General features: G+C 47.7%; 6 protein-coding genes and 1 long non-coding RNA gene across 16 annotated transcripts; 3 read left to right on the forward strand and 4 right to left on the reverse strand.

Moving 5' to 3' along the window:
• Window positions 1-147: 147 nt before the first annotated feature.
• On the reverse strand, window positions 148-5608 carry CG3078 (uncharacterized protein). Of its 4 annotated transcripts, none has more exons than NM_001369995.1 (5): window positions 5466-5608; window positions 4073-4486; window positions 3625-4011; window positions 1905-3240; window positions 148-1846 (listed from the first exon to the last, which is right to left on the reverse strand). In NM_001369995.1, the coding sequence occupies exons 2-5, from the start codon at window positions 4217-4219 to the stop codon at window positions 1467-1469; spliced, it is 2250 nt and encodes a 749-aa protein (NP_001356929.1). In that variant the 5' UTR covers window positions 4220-4486; window positions 5466-5608; the 3' UTR covers window positions 148-1466. The 4 variants fall into 2 exon arrangements, with proteins under 4 accessions (NP_001356929.1, NP_001356930.1, NP_569991.2 ...); NM_001297888.1 differs by having other exon boundaries at window positions 1905-3243.
• A 343-nt stretch (window positions 5609-5951) lies between these two features.
• Window positions 5952-8260, reverse strand: temp (tempura). 2 transcript variants are annotated; one of them, NM_130636.3, is made up of 3 exons: window positions 7696-8260; window positions 7211-7599; window positions 5952-7160 (listed from the first exon to the last, which is right to left on the reverse strand). In NM_130636.3, exons 1-3 carry the CDS (start codon window positions 7779-7781, stop codon window positions 6439-6441), a joined length of 1197 nt encoding a protein of 398 aa, NP_569992.1. In that variant the 5' UTR covers window positions 7782-8260; the 3' UTR covers window positions 5952-6438. The 2 variants fall into 2 exon arrangements, with proteins under 2 accessions (NP_569992.1, NP_001284818.1); NM_001297889.1 differs by having other exon boundaries at window positions 7696-7888.
• Window positions 8261-8581: 321 nt separating this feature from the next.
• Window positions 8582-10570, forward strand: CG3071 (uncharacterized protein). Its single transcript, NM_130637.4, has 2 exons — window positions 8582-8733; window positions 8802-10570. Exons 1-2 carry the CDS (start codon window positions 8641-8643, stop codon window positions 10314-10316), a joined length of 1608 nt encoding a protein of 535 aa, NP_569993.1. The 5' UTR covers window positions 8582-8640; the 3' UTR covers window positions 10317-10570.
• CG2924 (uncharacterized protein) lies at window positions 10402-16506 on the reverse strand. Of its 4 annotated transcripts, NM_001297890.1 has the most exons (10): window positions 16444-16506; window positions 14683-15449; window positions 12922-13038; window positions 12565-12852; window positions 12342-12416; window positions 11993-12284; window positions 11781-11929; window positions 11622-11700; window positions 11293-11561; window positions 10402-11230 (listed from the first exon to the last, which is right to left on the reverse strand). In NM_001297890.1, the coding sequence occupies exons 2-9, from the start codon at window positions 14842-14844 to the stop codon at window positions 11530-11532; spliced, it is 1194 nt and encodes a 397-aa protein (NP_001284819.1). In that variant the 5' UTR covers window positions 14845-15449; window positions 16444-16506; the 3' UTR covers window positions 10402-11230; window positions 11293-11529. The 4 variants fall into 4 exon arrangements, with proteins under 4 accessions (NP_001284819.1, NP_726805.1, NP_569994.1 ...); NM_166935.3 differs by having other exon boundaries at window positions 10736-11561; NM_130638.4 differs by having other exon boundaries at window positions 10736-11561; window positions 16383-16506.
• lncRNA:CR45480 (long non-coding RNA:CR45480) lies at window positions 15741-16252 on the forward strand. Its single transcript, NR_123778.1, has one exon. It is a non-coding gene; the product is annotated as a long non-coding RNA:CR45480 (long non-coding RNA).
• Window positions 16507-16752: 246 nt separating the features above from the next.
• On the reverse strand, window positions 16753-20813 carry Grp170 (Grp170 co-chaperone). 2 transcript variants are annotated; one of them, NM_001169174.2, is made up of 3 exons: window positions 20395-20523; window positions 19771-20084; window positions 16753-19696 (listed from the first exon to the last, which is right to left on the reverse strand). In NM_001169174.2, the coding sequence occupies exons 2-3, from the start codon at window positions 20079-20081 to the stop codon at window positions 17236-17238; spliced, it is 2772 nt and encodes a 923-aa protein (NP_001162645.1). In that variant the 5' UTR covers window positions 20082-20084; window positions 20395-20523; the 3' UTR covers window positions 16753-17235. The 2 variants fall into 2 exon arrangements, with proteins under 2 accessions (NP_001162645.1, NP_569995.1); NM_130639.4 differs by lacking the exon at window positions 20395-20523 and adding an exon at window positions 20620-20813 and having other exon boundaries at window positions 17030-19696.
• A 753-nt stretch (window positions 20814-21566) lies between these two features.
• Vml (Vitelline membrane-like) lies at window positions 21567-23526 on the forward strand. 2 transcript variants are annotated; one of them, NM_001316644.1, is made up of 1 exon: window positions 21567-23526. In NM_001316644.1, exon 1 carries the CDS (start codon window positions 21718-21720, stop codon window positions 23452-23454), a length of 1737 nt encoding a protein of 578 aa, NP_001303573.1. In that variant the 5' UTR covers window positions 21567-21717; the 3' UTR covers window positions 23455-23526. The 2 variants fall into 2 exon arrangements, with proteins under 2 accessions (NP_001303573.1, NP_001096866.1); NM_001103396.2 differs by having other exon boundaries at window positions 21695-23526.
• Window positions 23527-23768: the final 242 nt, after the last annotated feature.

Consider the following 23768-nt stretch of genomic DNA (forward strand, 5'->3'; position numbering starts at 1 on the left):
GCGATCGGATCGGCGAGTGAAAGCTCCAATGCAAAGCTCCACTAGCAGCCGCACAGATGAGTCCAGTTGTTTGCAATTAAGCAAAGACGAGGGCGGTTTTAATTGCTCCATTGGAGAGCAAGCCGAATCAGCAATACACTCACTAATAGACTTGTTTTGAAATCTTTATTGGATCTGGAGATGGACACCTACAATATACAACACACATCCAATACACGTAGAACTCGATCTTATCGTACTTGGCTTCCTGTCCCACCGGTTTAATTCGTTTGCGACCAGCTTTGTTCAGTATTCAGATGGAACCAGCGCTAAGAAAAAATATATAGTATGTCTATGCCTATGTCTATGTGTACATGTATATGTATATATACTCGTAGTATATGGCTAGCAACATACTCGTAATACTTAGCCCGATGTATGAAATCGTCAAGGGTCGCAAAATGGTTACTCTCAAAATTTTTAAAATGTTAACATTGTTGCTTTTAGACCTTAGACCTTAGGATTTCACCTTGTTATCATAACAGTTTGCAGCTAGTTTTATCTGAATCTGGTTCTGGATCTGGATCTGGTTCTGGATCTGAATCGGGATGCATCTATGGGGGTAGGCAAAAGTGGAGGGTCTCGAAACCTATATAACGCACATAACACCGACAACACATACATACATAACATGCTTTAACTCTGGAGCGGATCGGATAAGATCTCTCTTCGGCTTATAAACTGCAAACTGGAGTTCCAATTAAATACACCTATGCCTTGGAGTTTACATTAGGAAATACACACAAAAACCTTTTTTTGGAGGAGCCTTTGGCGAAATACATAAATGTATACAGATACGGCAATTGATATCGTATCCATTTATCATCTCAGATCGGATATACTGGTACATATATAACGTTCTACATGCTAGATGCTTATTGTGGCTCATAAAGCTCTTCTCTCCTCTTCTCATGTTCTTCCTCTCTTGCTCGCTCGCTCGCTCGCTCGCTCACTCTCTCTCTCTCTCTCTCTCTCTCTCTCTCTCTCTCTCTCTTGCTTACTCCCTTTCTCTCTATTTCTCTATTTGATAGATAGGTTATAGACATGGAACAACATTACTGGCACTGGCAAATGCTATAAATTGAGAATGCACCCACTGAGAAGGGAACCCCCCATGAGTGTAGATCAAACCTATTAACTAGTCTTATCCTCTAGGCTCGTGGACAGAGGTCAATAGCCGGCTTTGCCCCCAGTTAAAACATCCTTCAAACTGTATCCCTCTCCGAATCGACCAACTTCTGTCCACAGAGCTTGAAGTGTAGCTTGCGTCGCTTGACTTGTGTCTGTCGTTCCATACTGACGGGCTGCGATTCGAGCAGATCTGGCCGCCGACCCGGATCCGGATCCAGTTCTCCGTCCGTATCCGTATCCGAAACATGTCACATGGTGTGCGTCCGGGCCACGACATCCCGTCGCATTCGTCGGGACTAGCTGAAGATGCTGCGTCATAAGCTGACGAGCGTCGCCTTGCGTTGCGCCTCCAATCGGATTTCCAGAGTGGCATATGGCGGCACACTGATGACGAGGAGCACCACCAATGCAATGATCTTCATCGATTCGCAGAGGAAGCCGTGACCGGCAAAGGTCAATCCCAGTCCCAGGAAGCGAAGGGCAAGAAGAGGCGCCTGGACCTCCGTTACATGACTGGAATGGTTGAGGGTGACCAGCGAGAGCAGGAGCGTCTCCCACATCCCATTACAGGCACCCCACGAGGCGGCAATCACGTAGAACAGGGCGCTGTCGTCACTCGAGGGCTTCCAACTGGACAGCGCCAGCAGTAGACAGGAGTGGAAGAAGAAACCAGCCACTGCAAAGAGAAGAGCGTTGTAACTTCGAGTACCCTGTGTCCATCTGGTGGTACTCACAAATCACGACGATCCTCTTGACGTGCCTTAGCAGCATGCTCAAGGTACAGGAGACGATGAGCTGCATCAGACCCATGCCAATCAACGCGCCGGCAATCATTCCGATGCCCAGCGAACAGGTGACGAAGGCCCTCAAGAAGTCACCCATCATATACGCCTGTTCCGTGCCCACAAAATAGGCCAGGGGTCCGGCAAACAGCAGGGTGTCCGTGATGCTTACATCTCTCGAACGCTCCGGTCGCGATGAGCCTATGGCCTGCACCTTGTCCACCACTATCAGCAGCGAAAGGGTCAATGATACCATGGAGAACAGAACGTACAGCCAGAGCAAGGATTGCCCGGCCACTCGAGGCTCACTTTCGATGAAGCCAGCATAGATGGAACTGGGTATGGAGCTCCCATTGGCCCATCCCGCCTCCAGGATTGACTGCACTCTGAGTGGACACATGTCTGCCCCACAGATCCTGTCGCCGTGCTCGTTCCTATTGTAGAAATCCCTCAGTTGTGGTGGCCAGCTCTCGTTTCCATAGTAAACCAATCCGGAGCAATCGCCCGTAAAGTTTCCATCGCTGCAGGCCAGCAAAATGGATGCCAGAAGGGCTCCTCCTATGAGACCCAGGTCCTGGGAAACCCTGAACCACCTGGCCAGACGCCTCACCTTCTGATCCCGATTGCAAAACATCTTGTGCTCCTCGTGCAAGACATCGACCGCCGCCTGCGACTGCTGGGAATCGCAGGAGCAGCTCAACTTCCCTCCAAAGTGGACAATCAACGCGGCTTTGGAGCCAGCGGATCCGCTTAAGGTCATGCCAAGCAGCAAATAGGCGGGTAGAAGGGTGTAAATGGAGGCGTACAGGTGCGACAGAAGAAATAGGAGCACTGTCATATAGTTTGCCACAATTAGTGGCCCATAACCATATCGTTTCATCAGTCGAATGCTGGGCAGGCTCATACCAGCGGCGACCAGGAAGAGAGCACTCAGCAGAAGGGATCCAACCTCCGGACCGAGGGGCAACCATTCCTCCCGATGGTGCCACACCGCATTGGAGCCCTGGAGCGCCATCACCGGCAGCAGAACGCAGTTCATCAGTCCGTGGGCCAAGCTTAAACAGCTAAACTGGCGCCACACTTTTTGGCGCACATGGGCTGGCACCTTGTGCCGGCAATTCCTGTTGTTCAGCGTTATCAATCGCCGTATGGAGGTGGCTCCAATGGAGCTGTTTATGGACTCCCGACGACGAGAGGCCGCCAGAGCAGCCTGCACCTGGTACGAGGACACCGGATTTATGCGATGCGACCTCGTCGAAATGGGTGACGGCGAGTATGTGGTGAAGTGCTGCTGGAAAAGATGCAAGAAAAGGGTATTAGGATATAGCAAGAATCCAATCATCTGGCAGGCTAATGGTATTACAGCCAGCTACCTTTCACTTTAACAATAGCAAAGGGGGAGTAGTCGGAGTAGGGAAGTAGTTGTAGTTCAACTTGGAAAGAGAGTCCGTGTCCGAACACTCACCTTTCACGACACACCAATGACCACAGGGCACCCCTTTTGTGCACACATCGCCACATGATAGTTGAGTGTCCAGGAAAAAAGGGAGATAAGCTCCCAGATTCTATTTATATGCGACAGGTGTCACCATGCCGGAAAGCAAGTGACATGAATTATATAAAGGCTTTTCACACAGAGGCGGACTTTTTATGTGTTCACCTGAGAACTCACCTCCATCATCTGCTCTTCCCAGACGTTCTGGGCTCCTCCTGAACTGCGGGTTCGAAGCACTCTGTGCCTGGTGGTCAGCGAATGGCGGTGCTGATGGTGCTGGTGCTGGTGCTGATGCTGGTGCTGATGCTGATGGTGGTGTGAGTGTGGGGCATACTTCTTGCCCAGTCCCAGCATCGCAAAGCCACTGGTGGCCACCGGAGCTCCCGAGCTGGTGGCCAATCCAGAAGCTGGGCCCACTGCCTGGTTCGGACCCTTTCCGCCAGTTGTCCCATTGCCACCGAGCAGCTCTCCGTTGCCTGTTGCAGTTCCTGAGGTGGCATTGAGGCTCAAGGATCCGCCACCAATCCCCAGACCAGCCATTATGTAAGCATTATACGACGATTGCTGAGTGGAGTAGAAAAATACATAAGTCGTAAGGAGGGGGGATCTACTCAGGCGATCTCACCTTGCGCTGCTGAGCAAACGCGGAGAGACGCTCCCGCTCGCGACTGGTGTCCCGAGCCCGCTGCTCCAGCAGAAGTTCGTACTCCCGTCGCTTCTCCCGCTTGCGCTCCGCCTCCTCCAGCTCGTGAAGATTCGGCAGACTGCCCATTTCCGGCGATTATTGCCAACTTATCAAAACCTAGCGCCCGTAGTGCGAGTTATGTGGATTGTGGGGCCACTGCGAATCCAGTACTGCCATCGCTCCAAAACGGCGAACTCATGCTGCTGCTCCACGGGCATCCCATTCCAATCCAGTCTGCAATTATTGTCCTTGCTGCGTAGGCGGGTTCATTGTCCGCCGCCGACCTGCCACGCCCCCAATTCCGCGTATAAGGCTGTGTCAAAACGCAAATATTGTTCTCCTGCAGCGGAATGACTGTGAAGTGGAAACAGGAAATGAAAAAGTTGCGAGGCCTGAACGGCAGCGCCATCTATCGGCTGCTTATCGAGTTGACACCTGCACCTGGAAACCGTTACTCGCACACACACACACATACACCTGGCCGTACGTGCACTGCATACTTATGTGGGCCATAGGCCCTACGTATGCGCACATGTTCTTTCCGTTGCCGTTACCGTTACTTACTCACTACATTCTGGCACATTCACTGGCACTCGCGGTCGCAAAAATAGGATGGTGGGAATAATAAGCTTCTAGGCTAGCTAATCCTAATCTGATTGAAGTCCTAAGGAAGTGGCACCTTAATGCTCACCAATTAGATTGAGTTTCCACTAGTAGGATTACTTGGCAACTCAATAATGTGCCTATTAGCCGCTGCTATTAGTGCAGCCGCGAGTATAGCTCCCTTGGCCGTAGGAACTTCGCACACACACCCCACCCCCCACACTGGCACAAAATCATCAGGTGTGTCCATTTTGTGTTATCTACACATGTGCAGCCGATGGTGCCCCAGGGTCAGGTATTCCGAGGTATATTTCCAGGACACGACGGGATGGTGCAGGACAAGATCCTGGGGATGCCCGGAGGGAACAGGTCCCGAAGACAATGGCACAGTACTTTGCAGCCCATAATCAACTCATAAACATCATAAACTAACCCCCACCCCTCACGAACACCACACACCCATGAAGTGAACTGCGATGGAGGCGTAGTTTTGGGCCCACGCCCCTTGGGCCAGGAAAAGTGGGTGGGAGTTATAAAAAATGCAAAGAGGGCGGATGGAAAACGAATATGAATATTTTAAAACCAAACAAAGACGGGCACAGAAAAGCGCACACACACTCTCGATGCAATGCTCCCTTGAAATCCTCTTGGCCTGTACACATGTATCCACAAACGGAACCCCGTTCAGCAAACTAAAAAAAAAAATCGAATAATATACTTTGTTTATTACTTTTGATTTCTCGGTTGACTGGAATGCACTTTTTTTCGACGAGTCGGAAACAAATTGTTTGTAAGCCTTCAAAGAAGCCAGCACTTTCGCCACTCAACACTCCACAAAACACCGCCGCACGCGAACTGCTCCAGAAACACACTGAAAAGCTGGTAGGGATTACGGCCTGGCGATTCTGAGTCCGCTGCTGAAATTGTTGTCATCTCAGGCCTTCGGCAGCATCTCGCACATCCCACCTCGCATCCCAGGCATGCGCAATCGATACTCGTTACCCCACAATCCCCAGTTCACTCGGGGAAGGGATGGGATGTCATGGCTGTGGCTGCACCGCCACAAAACGATACCATCCCATATTACAACTGCTCTGCGCAAAAGAAACCCCCATACAATGCATTTTGAGTGCTCATTACGGCCATTACCGAATCGATATTCTCGAAATGAACGAGCCGAACTGGCTCGACGTTCAAAACTGCATAAAAAAGGCGTCGTCTATGATTTGGATTTATTTAAAAACTAACTGCAATTGGCTAACAACAAACACGTGCATGGCATGGCGATAATCGGTTAAGTTTTACTTCTGAACAAAGGGCTAACAAATCGTGCCCGGATCAGATTAAGAACAGAAACGAACAGGTAACGCTAATAGATATCGAAATGCAATTGGCGGACCAGTGAGATCCGTTGTCATATCGGGCTAGTTGAACTTTGTCTTTGGATCGCACATTTATAGTAGAGTAGAATAGAGGCATTTCCGTTTCCAAATCCGTTTTGAATCGTCTTCCTTTCTAGTATTTTACTCTTTAACAATTTGTCTTGCACAAGTTTCTGTATTTTTGGGACGATAATTAGATAGGAAATAAAACACACGTCTTTATACACTTGCCACATTTCAGAACGGATGGGCAAACGGAAAGGCCGGGAGTGAGTAATTCTATTGGGGTAGATTGATTTGAGCTTTATCAGGTCGCGCTGTCTAGTCCGCTGGATATCCAAAGCTGAGGTGAAGATTGCACCACCGCCGGTGCTTACCACCCAGGGTGGACTCCTCGCGCCGTACGGCACTTAAAAACGGATTATCTTCAAAGTCAAAGTTGCCCAAATGCGAACGCAGATCGCCTGACGCCACTGGTAACAGTTGGCCATTGGGCAAGCCCATTTGCAGGCGCACGCACTGCTCCACGATGAACTTGAGTGCCGCACGGCGATGCAGCTCGAAGCAATCCCGCGATCCGTACATCAAGCGCTGCTCGGCACACAGACGCATATCGTTGGCGGCAACGTTGCAGCAGTAAAGAAATGATATTAGCCTTTGCTTGCTCACGGAACTCAGATCCACATGTGGTAGCAAGAGACCCAGCAGATCCTCAGCGTTGGCTTCACATTCCAGGCCATAGCTTGTCATTAGATGCTGCAGACTGGCCAACGTAGACGAACCACTGGCTCCGGAATCCTTGGGAAGGGCAAAACTGAGCTCATATGCACGACTCAGGAGCACTTGGCGGTAGTGGTAGCAGCTGTAGTCACTGATGTGCTTCCGCATAAACTTCTCCGTGCGTAGCAGTTCCGATTGCAGCAGGCATGGGCCGTTCTGAAGGATCCACTGGCGGTGCGACCAGGCGTGATAGTTGCTGGCGCATCTATCGGCGGCCCTTTCGCATATCCCGATCTCATTGGGCCAGTCAATAGCATCGGCACCTGGAAATAATGGAATGAAATGGGATCCCCAGTTGCCGACGTCCACTTACTTTGAAATGAGTACAGCCAACGGCGGTAGGCGAATGCTTCATTGGACTTCGGTTTGATTGAGAGCACGAGTGCGGAGAACTGCAGCTCCTTGTTGATGCTCAGCCGATTCTTTTGCACCAGCTGACGGCGGATGTGCCAAAAGGTGGTCACATCGGGATTAATCAGCAGAGCCACGTTTAGGTATTTGGCCAGGGAGTCGCTCTGCTGCTGCTGCTGCAGCGTCCGCAGCTGTTGCGCCGTGGTTTGACGGCGATGGGAGATGAGGGTGCGGTGGGCGTGGTCGTAGACATGCTGGGCACACCACGATTCCAGGCCCAGATTGTGCTCCACATGCACAACCGGCGATTTGTTGCAGTTGGCTTCTTTGGGTATAATTTCAAAGGAGGCGCTGGTGGAGAAAAGAACAATATATTCGGACATCAAGGCTTGCTTTCATTGCTAACAGTCTGATTAGATCTATAGTAGAACTAAATGCTGGACTCACAGATCCTGATCCTTGAGGAACACCGCATTGATGTCCCTGATGATCTTCTCGCAGAGCACCTTTTTCTCGTTGCGTTCCTCCTCCATGGAATTTGAGTATAGTCCGAACGTGGAATTTCAATGGGGATGTGGTTTTTGCTTCCTCGGGGATCTCGCTTCCGTTCCGTTCGATTCGAGGGTCTCAGGCACATTGATTGCCTCCAATTAATATGAACATGCTCAATGTCTCCGGTTAATTAAGATTTGGAAAGGGGAGGAAGAGGAGAAGATGGCGGAGGCTGGAACCCTGTCTACGCGACTATGGAACCCCCAAAGGCGGCCGCATCACAACAAATAAATTTCAATTAAGCCGGGGCCTGGACACGAGATCTAGCCTTTATTATTATTATTATTTCAGTGCCCAGTGCGAGGGGCTGTCAATCTGGTTCACCCCAAAGCGCGGTTCTCCGGCGGATCGGTCCGCAAGCTCGGAAATGTGTTCCCTTTTTTTGGCGACGGTGAGCATATGTTTGTTTGCAAACATGTGTTTGGTGTGCACAACAACAGAGGAGGCACTTGCCACGATAACCTACTAACCGCGACGTCAGAACCAACTGTCGGGAAAATGGCTATTGAAAGCAGGCATTAGCTGGGACATTAGAATTTTTCAATTTTTTTTTCCTTTTTTCTACAGTCAGTATTATCAGTACATTTGCTACATTCATATATTTTTTCAGTATTAACGGAATTATTTCTTAAGTATATGCGTTTAATAAACAGTTGATAGCAGAATGATTAAGATATTTAAGAAAATTTATTGAATTCAATGAGCACCTCCGTATTTGTGTGCACGCGGATTTGGCTAAAAACCAAAATGTTTGCCACCACTGTTACATTCCGCTGGTCACACTCTTCCCATCTAACACGTGCGCGCCCGAAAGAGATTTAGTAGAAATACACAGACAGGATGCAGAACTCCTTTCTTCCACTGAACACACGGCGTTTTCGACAGCGGGCCCAGGTGGAAACGCCGGATACGGTGTACTGGGACCGACTGGCGGTGAGTTGTATAGGACTAGGCAGAGAGGCTCGGCAACCAAATCATTGTTTCCCCTCTGCATTCCACAGAAACCAGAACTACTCAAGGAGCACAACACCATCGATTATTTGGACTTCAGTCCAAGCGATCCTGACAACTTTGTTGTGACCTGTTCGGTGCGCGTTCAGATTTACAACCTGGTGACCATGCTTGTGGTAAAGAACCTTTCCCGATTCCAAAAGACCGCATACGGCGCCACCTTCCGGCAGGATGGTCGACTCCTGGCCGCCGGCGACGAGGAGGGCCATGTCAAGCTATTCGACACCACCAGTCGCAACATCTTGCGTTTGTTCAAGGGACACACGGCACCAGTACACCGCACCTTCTTTACGGCGGACAAGCTGCAGCTAGCCAGTTTTGGAGACGACAAGTCGGTCCGTCTGTGGGACGTGGCAAACGAGAAGGTGGTGCAAACGTACGAGGACACGCACACCGACTACGTTCGTGCAGGCGCCATGCATCCGCAGGCAGGGCATATGTTCGTCTCCGGCGGCTACGATGGCAAGATCAAACTGTACGATACGAGAGCGGAAACGGCGGTGCAGCGCACCTTAGATCACGGAGCTCCGGTGGAGTCCATGTTGTTCCTTCCGAACGGCTCTATTTTCGTCAGCGCCGGCGGCAGCCAGGTGCGCGTATGGGATCTCATCAGCGGCTGCCGTCTGCTCACCATGATGTCGCAGCATCACAAAACAGTAACTTGTCTGCGACTGGGATCCGATGGCAGGAGATTGCTCTCAGGCGGGCTCGATAGGCACGTGAAAATCTACGATGTGAGCACCTACAAAACAGTGCACACATTGACTTATCCCAATGCGGTGGTCAGCATGGCTGTTGCTGACGGAGATCAAGCAGTTGTGGCTGGAATGGTCGATGGTCTAGTCTCCATTCGTCGCATGATGGTAGACAGCAAGCCCAGTCATTTGAAAAAGATTCGTGCGGATCGCGCTCGAAAGTACTTCGTGAGTACGAAACGCACGAACAACACCCAAGAGGTTGATCACACCATCAAGGACCACGTCAAGGGGCCTGGATTGAAATCCTACGATGTGCACTTGCGCCAGTTTAACCACAAGAAGGCTTTGGACGACGTGATGAATGCGCAGAAGATGCAATACCAGCCGGAGCTCATTGTGGCTGTCATCACGGACCTTCTGCACCGTGGATCACTGGGAAAAGCCCTCACGGGTCGTCATGAGGCAGCGCTTGTCCGATTCATCGACTTCATTTGCAACCACTTGGGCGAGGTGCGATTCATGCGCCCGCTGATGATGGCCGCGAGCACGGTCCTTGATGTCTTCGAGCAACGATTGGTGGCCTACAGCCAGAAGCTGATGAAAGCCTTGCAACGATTGTCACTTGCAATGCAGGAGGAGGTGAGGCTCACCGCCGAGCTGATGCGGATGAAGGGTGCTGTGGATATGCTCATTGGGATTTCAATGGACAATAGCGAGGTAGCCCATAAGCCCACCTATGTGGAGACAAAGACACCTAAGATGCATCCCTCCGTGGCGGCGCAAAATTATGTGGTCTTAGTTGAGTGACCCAGGCCGACGTAGAACAACGATATAGCCACATAGCTTTGATATTAAGTATATAAGTAGTAGTAGTTTAAGTATAAAGCAGTTTCAATACCCATTACGCATGTATATATCTTTCTTTATTAAATACATACTTAAAATGAACGTTTCGTCGTGCATGCCAATTTCAGTTTTGAAATGTACAATGAAATTTTGTCTGCCGTTTTACGCATAATAAAAAAAAAAAAACAATGTTAATGGGGCAGCAAAACAGCTGCCCGCGAAAACGAACTTTTTTTTAATATAATGGGTAATTTACTTGCAAATATTTACGATTTTCGTTCTCCAACTACTCGATTTAGGTTTCATTTTTAATTCTTTTTTATAGTTAGATTTACGTTATTTTACGATTATTTGGAAAGACGAATTTACACTTAGAATTTGCTCATCTTCGACGCATCGTTCTGTATTATTCTGCTTAAGCTAAACTCTCGCACTAATATTAATATATATCTTTATATTTATGTATAATTATAATTATATGTATGTATAGATATATATATCTATTCCGATCGACATCGCGTCAACTTTTCCCAACATGCCGTTCCTTGTGTTGCTTGCTTACCAGTTAAAGGGAAAGGGAAAAATTTAAGATACCACGGATTTGTTAAACTTAAATAAGAATACATTTCGACTTAACTAATTTACAATTTAGGGGTGTGTGTAAAGTGTATGGGGATTGTGGTTGCTGTTTTCAAGGTTCAAAGCCACTACATTTACAATTTAAATTAAAAGTATACTCATATACATAACAGATATAGACATAGACATTTTACACTCTTCGGCTGCTCATTTTTTTTTTGACACTTTTACACCAATATATGCAGCTCCAGTTTCCAAGACTCTGTACAGATTACACGGCTTCAGGCCACTACGCACTACAGAAAAGACGAGTGGGGCATTTACATACATATGAATGCAACGGAGCAATTAAACATACATCGACGCAGCAAGCAATGTAATTGTGTGGGCCATCTTCTTAAAAATGGGCGCTTCGTCCATATTGGTCCTGACCAGATCAGACATCAGACATATCAGATCAAGCCGGCAGTGAGTGCGGGATGTGTGCTTGGCGGATGTGGACAGGCTAATTTTGGCGGTGTGAGGAGTGGTGTTGATTGGTGTAGGCTGGCATGCGTTACTCTAGGAAGGATGTGCATCAGTGGACTCTCTTGTTTTAGCCATCTTCCTTGGGCGGGGTGAACCATCCTGCAATAAGAAGTTTCCGTGTCAATCGTTGCTCATCTTACGTTGCATTTCTGGGCTTACCATTCTTTTCGTGAATCTGCACCAGAGATTTGAAGCTCTGCTGGGCTCGAGCCAAACTGTATTGGCCCTGGGTCAGTGCCTGTTTATAGAAGGTTGTTAAGAGTATTAAATAAAAAGGTCGTCCATTTTGTCGACTCGAATTCTATGAATTTAACATACTTTGGTAGCCCCGAATTGGATGCGCGCCTTTCCCTTGACGAGAGTGGCTGCAATTTGCATGATAACCGCTTCCACGGTATATGCCGAGCTCCAGCCCTGTTTGGTCAGCAATTCCATGCAGATGGCACCACCGATGAGCACATAGCCGCCTTGTAAACACAAGAATCATTTAAATAAACCTCCATGATTTACTTATACTCAGCAAATCCCACCTGAGATAATCGGATGGACAACGCGCACAAATGGCGGCTCGAAGGGATACGTCTCCTTGAACAGGATGTTGAGCAGTATGCTGTCCTTGCCCTCCTTCTCCTTGAGCATTTGCAGATCACTGTGCAGCGGACTGTCCGGGTCGACAGACTTGAGGCGAATGTTCCATTCGTAAATCGACTCATTGACGAGCTCAATAGAATACATGTTCTTTTTGAAGGCGTCTGAGCGATAAATGTCGCGTAATTCCTTCATTAAGCGATCGGTTGCCTGCACGGAACCCGAAACGGAACCCTAATGTCGAGTAAAACTTAAGATATAGCCTTTAACGCAAAGTATCGGTGTACTCACTTTTAGATAGTCTTGTCTCTGACTTTGACGCAGTTTTTCTAGAGTCGCTAGGTGTTCCACTTCCATGTCGTCCTTCTGCATTTCACGGATATCAAAACGATTTAAGAATAATTGATTGACATCTTCGCCCAGAAATTATATATAAATAACTACAAAGTTACACCTAACTCTCTCCAAACCAACAAATAATTTAATTGCAGACAATTTTACACCTAAAGCTCACCTTGCTTGTACTGCGTACATCATCCATTTCCAGCGGCAAGTCCTCATCGCCCTCGCTCTCCTGTTCGCTCTCGCCGATGGGATCCTCGATCTCCTCCTGATCCGAATCGGTCTCCTCGTTGCCGTGGGGTCCGCCACCGCCCCCCGCTCCACCACCACCTGGTCTCTGCTCGCAGCGAAGGGGGGAAGCGGATGGCGGCGGCGTTTGCAGCGGCAGAGCCAAATTATCGATGTCGGGTGGCAGTGGAACGTTGTGAAGGCGGCACAGCTCACGCAGCAGTATGCCCACCTGCAAGGATTTGGTTTGGGATTGTCAGTTCACAGGCAATAGATTTCGAAACCTGCCATAAGTACTCACCTGATTGATCACGTGATTATCACGTCCATTCGTATTGCTAAGTATTTGAACAGCATTTGTGACGCTCGTCTCCTCGCTTTCGGCGAACCAAACTGGCGGCGATGAGGGATACGTTTCCTGCAGGAGAGAAACAGGCATATAGCATTAGCATATCGTAAATATACATATGTGCACCTTTTTGAAACAATCTTAATAGAGCTGGTGAATCTTAAAAAGCCATAGTTTTCCTACTGAAATTCCTATGTTATACGTTCCTACGTTTCAACCAAGTTCATTGGTTTTCTATTAACAGCGGGCTCGATTAAATGTTTGACTTGGCGTAAATCTTATCGGGAATCCACTGTACTTTTAGCCAATGGGGTGGGCCCAACCCATCGCGTGTGTGGGGTTGGTCAAGGACTTTGACTCGCCAAGAAGACCTCTCCTATTCCCATTCCCATTTCCAGTCTCGAACTTGTTTCTTTTGTTTTAGGTTCTCTGGAGAATTGTCGTCGCCGACGTATTCACTTTGCATGCACATGTAAATAAACAAATACTAAACAACGGAGATCCAAAGGCGCCAGAATGTATGAAATTATAACCTTTAATTAGATCGTTGAACCAAGCGGGGATCAGTGCACAGTCAGTGAAGACAGAAAACAGATGGAACAGCTCGGCAGCCGATGATCGGGGTACAATGAATCACACCTCGTCGAGGGTGTCACTCCGTACTGCAAAGTGCAGGAGCCCGCTTTTATATGAATCGATGTGCGATTGCTTTTGACAATTTCAGCAAAAATTAAATGTTAAGTTGCGAAATATATACATATCTACACATGTATACATCTCCCATTGTAATTATCCCATGACGGAAATCTTCAAAATCAGTCTATGTTGGTCAGAACCAGAAGAGTAGAAAGAGAGGGAACCTGAGAGAGTGGCCAAAGGGCATCGACTACCTCGATTACATACAAACGTAACATATATATACGTACGAATATTCCATCTTAACTGAGCAGCGTGGGAATAAAGAATCGGCACAAATCCTCGCCTATATAATCACGCATAAGCGGGAAAGAGAGAGAGAGGGCGAACCGATAAAGAAAAGTCGAAAAAGTAGATTCAACAAGGAGACAAGGATGGCACTATTGGAAAGAAGAAAGCAAAAATTTGGGCATAAAAAAATCACTATAGTACTGGACCAAAAAGAAGACGGACTTGCGTGAAATATTAGCAGAAGAATAGTAAGAGATTTTCACATACGAAAAGGGAACTAGGGATTCGATTAAGTTTAGCGGATAAAAAAAGCTTTGAACACATGCTAACTGGCTAAAAATAGAATTCTACACTATCGCCGTATAAATAAAGTTATCGTCGCGGTGCGCAAAGTGAAAAGTTGCAGAGTACAAGCGGAGTAAAGTAACCTCCAGAGCCCGTAATCCCCTCCAGCACCAGGCTCCAAATCATTTGCAAACACGGCGCATTCATAGTCGCCCTTCTTCAGTTGCAATGCTCCTATGTATTGATTACTGAAGACGATAAGACAGATGCACAGAGAAATAAAAACCATTCGCTTTAACTACGAATTTGTTTACTCTTTTTGCTAAAGTTATACTTCCGAGAATGTGGATTTTATGGGAAAAACTTTAGCAATTCACTGGCCCGAATCACTTTACATCCCCTTAACTTCACTGTCACTGTATTTTTAGCCATAAAACTTCCCCAAATTACCAAATAGAAGATTTAAGTTTAGACTTATATGGTTGATCATCGGTGACTTACCGTTATGTTGGCGTGAATATCGTACCGCTTTCCATTCTTATCGATAAAACGGCAGAGCAGTTCGTCGACGCTGGAATTGAGGATCTGAAAGCGCTCGTGGTTCTTCGGGAAGATCTTCTCTAGCGTTTTGATTTCCTGCTTCAGGGTGTTAAGGCACGCCATCTTGTGGCGGGCTTAAAAGGCAACTGGTCTGGTCTGTGTTTTTTCGTGCTTATGATTATTTCGTGGTCCAAGTGGAGTTTTGTGGTTCCTGGGGTTTCAGGGAGCTAGCTCCCCCTCTCTTGAGCTCTACCTTTGCGACTTCCAGGCGTAGAAAGCTGGTATGGGATTAAATGTTTTTTTTTTTTTTGTCCGTCAGCTGCTTTTATCTGCCCACTCCAGATGACCCTTTTTAGTTTTTAAGTTGTTCTTCAGGGCGTCTTTATGTGAATATTATGTTTACTCATTTAGTTATTGAGCTTTTTATTAGAATGAGGATTTTGCTCGTGTTTGGAGGTAGATTGAAAGGGCAATTTTTGGAGTCGACTGGTTGTTCTTTGTTGTTTTCGCTGGCTCTCTTCTCGCTCTTCTTTTTCCACTCCACTTCCAGTCAACTTCACTCTCACTGCTTCTTCTTCTACAGCTCCTGCGGCGCCCAGCATGCGCTGTCTTGCTCGCACTCTGCTTATTTTATGTTCAGATTTGCACTTTGATTTTCCCGACTTACTATCGTTTTCTTATACTGTTGATGCGTTTGTTTGTTTGTTGGTTTGTGCTGGGCATTAAAGCTGTAATTGGAGTTTTAAACACGTGTTTCACTTAGCTTGATATTAATTTTTGTATTATTATTATTTTTGTTGCTGCTTCTAACGCTTACTAGCCAAAACAAAAACAACAATCGGCAGTTGGCTTACACAAACACACCCGGACGCACACAAGAGCAGCAGACAAGACCTGACACACACTTGTACCAATCTCTAGCGCCATCTCACTCGCACAGCAGGTCTCTTGCCTACGCAATGATCGAAACTCATCGAAACCGATTGGAAATCGGAAAAAAAAAACAAATCTCGCGTTTCACCCCTATCCCCCTCTTTGTTAGCCTACGCTTTCTGCTGAGTTTGTTATTTTTGTCTGCTCCCCACAAGGATATTGTTACAGAGAAAAAGCTCGAATTGAAGGGAAAATGGAGACAAATAAGAAAACCCATGACAAAGAGGAAAGTTTCAAATATGGGCAATCGAAAAAATCGAGAAGTGAGCCAATTTTTTTTTCGCCGAGGCTCCACTGTTCCCAGCTGCATAACTGTTTTCCCTCGGCACCTCTCTTTTGCTCTCCTCCACCACCTTTTCCTCCTGCTTCCCACCACCCCTTCTTTCACTGACCGAAGTCTGCGTTTTCAGCATTGCATACACACACACACTCGGACACACACACATTGGCACTTTTAATCATTTATCAATATTTAAGCGACTAAGGCGAAAAACTAACTGTGCACAGAGGGAGCCCCAAGAACAAATCCTTTGTTTGCACGGAACACGGAGCACAAATAGAGGCACAGATACACGGAAAAACGGCCGCAGAAAGCACCAACTCTTCTCGCACACATACACTTGCGCAAATAGGCATGTAGTTAGTTGTAAGCCAAACCGCAGCGTAGAAAAATTCTTTGGGAAAAAGACAATAAAAAAAAGAAAAACAACAAAATAATATACGCTCACAGCTGCGAAAATTGTGACACGGAGAATTAAATTCTGTTCCACGCACGCCCGCCCGCTTTACCTTTTTTTTACCAACAACAAATTAGCGATCCACGGATGGCGATACGTTGGTCATCGATGAATCAGTCCGCCGATGTTTATGCGTGTATCGGCATATCGATGGTTGCGCAAGTATCGCTACAGGTCTTAACAAGTCCATCACCTCTCAGTGAATACACGAACCATACGTAGCTGTACACGCTCCGCAGCTAGCGAGGGCACAAGCCAAAGTAAGGACTACTTCTGGGTGGGAAATTTAAAAATTGGTTGTAATTATTAAATGTCAGCATTATCTACTTGTGACACAACGCGCTATGAATGGAACGAAAATGCCAATCCGCGTACAACACAATGCAAACTTTATTTGTTATGTTTCGCTCCTTACGATTTCCGATTTATTACGATCTTATCTCGGCAATTAACTCATCCCGCCCAATTCGTTTCGCTACTTTCGCTACAATAGATCAATAAGATATAGTGGATATACATATAGAGGGGACCGTGTGAGTACTTCTTCAAGTCTTGTATTTCCTATGCGGAATGGTATGGAAATGGAAAATGGTTTTTACATTAAGTTACGGTTTACATTATTTTGTGTTTTTTTTTTTGTGTGTTTTGTTTTCGATTAGAAGTAGCATAATTTAACCCCGACTTTAGCTAAAAAAAATCATAGAAATAAAGACGCCCCGTTTCGCGACCATTTGCCGTCTTTTTCCCCCTGTGTAACCCCCGATGTGAATCCTCCTTCGAATCCTAAGACAGGCACTTGGCTTCCTGCTGCTACGGATGCTCGTAATCCCTCTAGTTTGGCTCCTTAGAGCTCACTGTGCGGTGTCTTGGTTTCCTCCTCGGCAGGCGTTGGAGTGATCTCATCTACGGGCTCCTGCTCCTGCTGCTCCTCCTTTGTCGCCTGTTCCTGCTGCTGCTCGGCGTCCTCCGATTTGGTGTCATCGCCACTGCCGGAGGCCACCACCTCCTCCTCCTTCTTCTTCTCCTTTTCAGCAGCGGGCTTCACCTTGGGCTTCCAGATCTTGATCTTGTTAACCAAGTACTTGACCTCGCGGTCCAGCAGGCTCATTTTGTCCGTTATATCCTTGACGGTCAGGCGGATATCCGCGTTCTTGGCCAACTTCTTCTGCGCCGCCGTCTCCGTCTTGAGCCATGCATTGGTTTCGGTTATCACTTTGTCCAGCGTGTCGATCTCCACCTGGGTAAAGACGTCCTTCTCGGGATTGGTGTCCTTGGTGAGATTGCGGCCAGTGACCAGGAACTTTTCGGCGCCATCAATCATGCCCTTGAGTGCTTTGATAGCCTCTGGTCGCTCCTCGTGTTCCCAGTGGCGAGCCAAAAAGACGTTGGATAGCTTCTTCAGTTGCGCCAGCTTTTCCTCGTAGATCTCTGCTTTGGGATCCTCCAGATCCTCATACAGCCATTCACCCAAAGTGCTGCATTCGGCAAGCAATTTCTCCTTCTCCTCGGCGGTAGCACACTTAGCGTACGACTCCTCGTCCAGTTTCTGTTGCACCTCGATTATGTGGGCTTCGAGGGCATTAAAAGCTGATTCCAAGCGGACACGTTGCTCCTCAGCTTTGTTAATGGCGGCCAGTTTGGCCACTGATTGATCATACGCGGAACCGACCAGAGGAACAACAAACTGCGTTTGGGACTCATACGTCACCGGGGACTTGACCGTAACAAGCTTGATTGTTTCGTTTTTGGCTTCGGTATCTTGTTTTGTGCTCTCCTCAGACTTTTGCTCCTTGCTAGCATCCTCTTCCTTGGCCTTTTCATTATCTTCTGATTTAGATGGCTCTTCGCCTGCATTAGCTGCCTCTTCCTGTTCCGAATTGTCCTTCTTCTCCTCACCCTCCTTGGTAAACAATTTACTCAAAGTGCTGCCAAACTTGGACAAAGTGCTGTCTTCATCAGCATCGTCCTCAGGCTTTTGTTTCTCGTACACGTACTCAACTCCTGTGCAGCGGAAAATGCCAGAGTCATCCAGGTAGAAGTAAGCCTTGATGCCCTTGTTATCCACCAGTTCCTTTTTCGATTTCTCCAGCAGCTCCTTCACCTGCTTCAGCTGCACCTTGGTCACGTTCAAGCTGCCCAGAGCGGCAATCTCCTCCTTGCTATAACGATCCAAATCGGCGTAGTTGACATAGAACTCAAAATCGTCGGTGTGCTTGTTGAAGGTAATGACCTTCTTTTGGGGATAGGGGTTCATTAGGGCAAACAGGGCACGTTTCACCTGCTTTACGGCAGCACCATCGCCTGGATCCCGTTCGAAGGACACTTGCAGGGGGAACAGCGTGGCATCCTTGACCACAAACTTCTTCACTTTGAAGCCGGCCGATAAGTCGGCTGCCTTATAAACTGCACCCATAGTGGCGGATTCATCGGCATTCAGATTTTTACCCAGCTCCTGTTTAATGACAGCTTTGATGGTTTCCTGCACACGTGGAACTCGGGTGCCGCCTCCGAACAAAATCACCTGGTTGATCACGTCCAGACTGAGGTGCGACGAGGCCAATGCTTCTTCCAATGGTTTTGTGGCCCTGGGCCAAAGATCCTCGCAGAGTTGCTCCAGCTTCTCACGAGTGACGGGCAATTTAAAGTCAATGTCCTCTATCAGGTTTTCGATTTGAGCGAAGAACTCCGTATTGGCGGACAGGACATTCTTTAGTCGTCCTGCTTCCTTGAAAAGTTTGGCCAGTGCTCGGGGACTGGTGGTCACATCGGTTTTAGTCTTCTTTAGGGCATTAAACTCCTGCGCCAGATAATCACGCAATCTTAGTTGAATCTCCAGGCCTCCCAGAGTGCGATCATAACCAACGCCAAGGACCTGCACCACCGGGTTGATCTCCCTGGTTTGTTTATCCTTCACCAACTGATAGCTGACCACAGCGGCTGAGGTTTTGTAGGCGCCCATATCGTAGAAGAGGAAATACTGGGCCGTTTCGTTGATTTCGCCGCGATGGAAGACGCCGTAGTTTAGAGCCACCGCCGCATAGTCGTTGATTAGCTGGAGTACCTTAAGATTGGCCAACTGGGCGGCGGACAAGAGAGCTTCCCTTTCGGCTTGGCCAAAGTAACCGGGCACGGTTAGGACGCACTCGGTTATTGGCTGCTGTACGGATTCCTGGGCGAACTGCTTGGCCTTGACCAGCAATTGAGCAACCAGTTCCTCCACGGAGAATTCATCGGTGTCGCTTTTGCGGAAGACCACGGTGTTGCGCTCCGGATCACCCACAATGTTGTAGTATGGGAAGCGTTTCCTAAAAGCGATTGATTTAGAGATAAGTCGATGGGACGCAACAATGACGTGGCCCAAAGCAAACCAACCACTTACCTATACAAATCCACAATGGGATTATCGATGGTCTTGCCCAGCAAATCCAGAAGATAGCCATAGGCCGAGTTGGGATCCTTGATACCAATTGTTTGTGCATCCTCGCCAATGGTTCGCGTTCCATCGCGGAAGGCTAGGATCGCGGGCGTCTTGCGCTTGGACTCGCGATTCAGGGCGATTTCCATAGGCACTCCAGGCGACACAACGCCCACTTTCATCCACTCGCTGCCCAGATCCACGGACATCACGGCGGCTCCCTGGGAAAGGGCAATCCCCGCCAGCAGGGCGCTCAAAAGGAGCACGAGTTTCATGGTCTGTGCGGTTGAAAGGTGTTCAAATTAAAGCATTGTGCACAGGATTAGATACCCCATTAAGTACTCCATATGTATTTACCCTCTGCATTGTAAGATCTTTCTAGAAAGACCAACGATTTAACTTAAAAGGCTAACATTATACAAAAATTCACCAACTACTTTTACCTATATTTCTTAGCTGCATTAATAACACAAGAATTAGTTGGGTTTTCAACAGTTTTAACAGATAATTTGTGGGACGAAAAGTACGTCTGGCTTATGCGAGGAAACCTGTGTTCATGTGGCAGCGGAAATAGTGTTTAACTCGTACATAGATCTATATAGTTTACCGGTGAAATTACTGGGGAGAAATGGCTTTTAAAAAGTCTTCACGGAAAATCAGTGAAGAGAGCATTAACCTTTTACTTCCACAATTCTTCCGCGATTCTTTCACTTCTTTTTTTTTGCAACGCAAGCAGCTGTCTGCGCCCCGTCACCCTCCCTCTGCCTATCCTAACTCTTCCATCCTTCCAGCCAAGTACCGCTTTCCACTTACGTGTCCCGTTTCGTTCGTCGCTTCCAGCTGTCCTTTGCCACTCGCACTCTCCAATCGACTTTTATTCAGAAGTCACCTATTTATTAATTATTCAATTCACAACGTCGACTGCTATTCGAGTTGTTAAGTAAAAAACAGAGTCGCCGCGATTAAGAAGAACAAGCAGCGGCACACGAAGAAGAAGAGGAAAACGTTGACGTGTTGATTCGACCGGGCGATAGCAATCGATAAAACAATCGAGAGACTGTCACTTGGGAAGGCAGGCGCTGCCACATCGCACTGAAGTGACCGCCACAATTTAAATACTTATTGTGTGCAATTAAATTCTTTTTGTACAAAATTTCGTGATTAATTGCAAAACACCAAATGAAAACCATACACTAAATGATTATGACCCTTACTTGGTTTAAGGTCAATGTAAGAGCAGGAAGATTTTTCCTACTCATTGAAAATCTGAAGTTATAACATATGTAGTTGGCAATTCCAAGTTTTTTTCTTTCAGGCAGCAAGTCAACCCACATATTGATAGCTCAGCATTCCCGCGATGACCGAATTTTTGAACGAAAGTGCTGACACGTTATTAAACTATACTTTGTATACTCTTTTTCTTGAGATTATTGACACGATGAGTAAGTTATATTACAATTCGATAGAATAAAAATTAACTAAAATTAAATCACCTAACACGCTTAACGTTAAATTTGTTGTAATGCGAATTGTCCTGAAAAAATTACAAAACCCAAACTAGATAACAATTCTTTTTTTCAACAATTATCTTTAAATTAAAATTGAATAGGTTCCAACTTCCAAACGTATAGGGTATTGAAAGAGTTAAATTAAGTTTTCTGCTCGCATCGCCAACTCACCTATTCACGTTAAAAAGAAATAGGTGACTGGAAAACGATCGAATCTAGCGAATTTAAATGGAATCGCTTCAAATGCAGAATAGCACAAAGTGAACCCACCGAGTATCCAAGCACAGCAGACTGCAATTGGGCAATATTCTTGGTGAATTTGTAAATTTCGCTGATCTGTTTTTCTCTTGGCCATATAAAACCCGTCCCGTTTCAAAAAACCATAGTCTTAATTCTGTGAGCTATGTGTGGACGACGACTGCTGTTCTTGGCGGCCTTTGGCTGCCTTTTGGCCAACGCGTTTTCGCTTCCGGCGACCAGGAATGAGGAGTTCGACGACGGTTTCCCCGAATCCGAGTTCGACTACGAGGAGAGGCACACTAGGGAAATTCCGGCACAGGCCTATGCCCCACCGATCGTTTACAATTCGCAGTCAAGCTACTCGCCGGCGAAGGACCAAGGATATTCTGCTCCTGCCGCCCCGGTTTATTCGCCTGCCGCACCATCGTATTCAGCGCCTGCTGCTCCGTCGTATTCGGCACCCGCTGCACCCAGCTATTCAGCACCAGCAGCACCCAGCTATTCAGCACCTGCTGCTCCATCGTATTCAGCGCCTGCAGCACCCAGCTATTCAGCACCTGCATCCTCCAGCTATTCAGCGCCTGCTGCTCCGTCGTATTCGGCACCCGCTGCACCCAGCTATTCAGCGCCTGCAGCACCCAGCTATTCAGCACCTGCATCCTCCAGCTATTCAGCGCCTGCTGCTCCGTCGTATTCGGCACCCGCTGCACCCAGCTACTCAGCGCCTGCGGCACCCAGCTATTCAGCACCAGCAGCACCCAGCTATTCAGCACCTGCTGCTCCATCGTATTCAGCACCCGCAGCACCCAGCTACTCTGCGCCTTCTGCCCCATCGTATTCAGCGCAAAAGACATCCTCGTACTCGGCTCCTGCCGCCCCAAGCTACCATGCTCCGGCAGCTCCAGCATCGTCGTATTCAGCACCGGCTGGTCCTTCATATTCGGCTCCTGCTGCACCCTCATATTCAGCTCCATCTTACTCAGCGCCTGCCTCAAGTTATTCGGCACTCAAGGCTCCATCTTATTCAGCTCCAGCCGCTCCATCTTACTCCGCACCTGCAGCTCCCTCATATTCCTCTTCTGCTTCTCCTTCATATTCATCGCCTGCATCGTCATCTTATTCAGCGCCAGCTGCTCCGACTTACTCAGCCCCTAAGGCTCAGTCGTACTCCGCTCCAGCCGCTCCATCTTACTCAGCTCCTGCTGCTCCATCTTACTCAGCTCCTGCATCTTCATCTTATTCGGCACCTGCTGCTCCATCTTACTCAGCTCCGGCTGCTCCATCTTACTCAGCTCCTGCTGCTCCATCTTACTCAGCTCCAGCATCTTCATCTTATTCGGCACCTGCTGCTCCATCTTACTCAGCTCCTGCTGCTCCATCTTACTCAGCTCCTGCATCTTCATCTTATTCGGCACCTGCTGCTCCATCTTACTCAGCTCCGGCTGCTCCATCTTACTCAGCTCCTGCTGCTCCATCTTACTCAGCTCCTGCCGCTCCATCGTATTCAGCACCTGCATCATCTGGATATTCAGCAGCGCGAGCGTATTCAGCGGGCTCTGCAGCACCAGCTTCTGGCTATTCAGCGCCAAAGACTTCTTCCGGTTACTCAGCGCCTGCTTCGTCTGGATCACCAGCTGCTTCATCGTACTCAGCTCCTGCATCCTCGACCGCATCCTCTGGCTATTCAGCGCCCGCGTCGAAGTCATCGGGTTACGCTCGCTCCGAAATGGATCATCAGATCCTTGGTATGGCGAGGACCGCTGGCGGCTACGGATCAGCCGCTCCTTCTGCAGCTTATGGTGCAGCCTCTCTCCCCTCACCGCCGTGTCCCAAAAACTATGTGTTCAGCTGCTCGAGCGTTTTTACTCCAGCACCGTGCAGTCAGGGATATGGTTACTGAATGCAAATCCAAAGCTCCTGGCCAAACTGACTTGAAAACGAGATTAATAAAAAGCGAATTATGTGTGAAACGAATTGAGTTTACCTTTTTATGCCAAACAACTTAGGTCACAGAGATATTTCGACCCACGCAGTCCATTGAGATATGCAAGCTTTTGATCCCGAAAACAGCTTAAAGGTATTAAAAACCCGTGTTTGATTGACCGTTGAAGTTTCAAATCGACTTGGAATGGCGTTTTCTTTTCTTTTTTTCTTTTTTCTTTTGAGTTCTATATCCCAGTTTTATATATTCTTTAGTGAAATACAGGAACAAAT

The sequence above is a fragment of the Drosophila melanogaster genome, chromosome X (genome assembly GCF_000001215.4).
Source record: "Drosophila melanogaster chromosome X".
Taxonomy (NCBI): Eukaryota; Metazoa; Arthropoda; class Insecta; order Diptera; family Drosophilidae; genus Drosophila; species Drosophila melanogaster.

Coding starts and splice junctions, on each gene's coding strand:
- Vml (NM_001316644.1), top strand. CDS start 21,718: ATGTGTGGACGACGACTGCTGTTCTTGGCGGCCTTTGGCTGCCTTTTG.
- CG3078 (NM_001297888.1), bottom strand. CDS start 4,219: ATGGGCAGTCTGCCGAATCTTCACGAGCTGGAGGAGGCGGAGCGCAAG. Junction 4,012..4,072: donor CGTTTGCTCAGCAGCGCAAG/GTGAGATCGCCT, acceptor TACTCCACTCAG/CAATCGTCGTATAATGCTTA. Junction 1,847..1,904: donor CAAGAGGATCGTCGTGATTT/GTGAGTACCACC, acceptor TTCTCTTTGCAG/TGGCTGGTTTCTTCTTCCAC.
- CG3071 (NM_130637.4), top strand. CDS start 8,641: ATGCAGAACTCCTTTCTTCCACTGAACACACGGCGTTTTCGACAGCGG. Junction 8,734..8,801: donor TGTACTGGGACCGACTGGCG/GTGAGTTGTATA, acceptor TGCATTCCACAG/AAACCAGAACTACTCAAGGA.
- Grp170 (NM_001169174.2), bottom strand. CDS start 20,081: ATGAAACTCGTGCTCCTTTTGAGCGCCCTGCTGGCGGGGATTGCCCTT. Junction 19,697..19,770: donor CCCATTGTGGATTTGTATAG/GTAAGTGGTTGG, acceptor AATCGCTTTTAG/GAAACGCTTCCCATACTACA.
- CG2924 (NM_001297890.1), bottom strand. CDS start 14,844: ATGGCGTGCCTTAACACCCTGAAGCAGGAAATCAAAACGCTAGAGAAG. Junction 11,701..11,780: donor TCCAATTCGGGGCTACCAAA/GTATGTTAAATT, acceptor TTCTATAAACAG/GCACTGACCCAGGGCCAATA. Junction 11,562..11,621: donor GCAGATTCACGAAAAGAATG/GTAAGCCCAGAA, acceptor TTCTTATTGCAG/GATGGTTCACCCCGCCCAAG.
- temp (NM_130636.3), bottom strand. CDS start 7,781: ATGGAGGAGGAACGCAACGAGAAAAAGGTGCTCTGCGAGAAGATCATC. Junction 7,600..7,695: donor TTCCTCAAGGATCAGGATCT/GTGAGTCCAGCA, acceptor TTTCTCCACCAG/CGCCTCCTTTGAAATTATAC. Junction 7,161..7,210: donor TTGGCTGTACTCATTTCAAA/GTAAGTGGACGT, acceptor CATTATTTCCAG/GTGCCGATGCTATTGACTGG.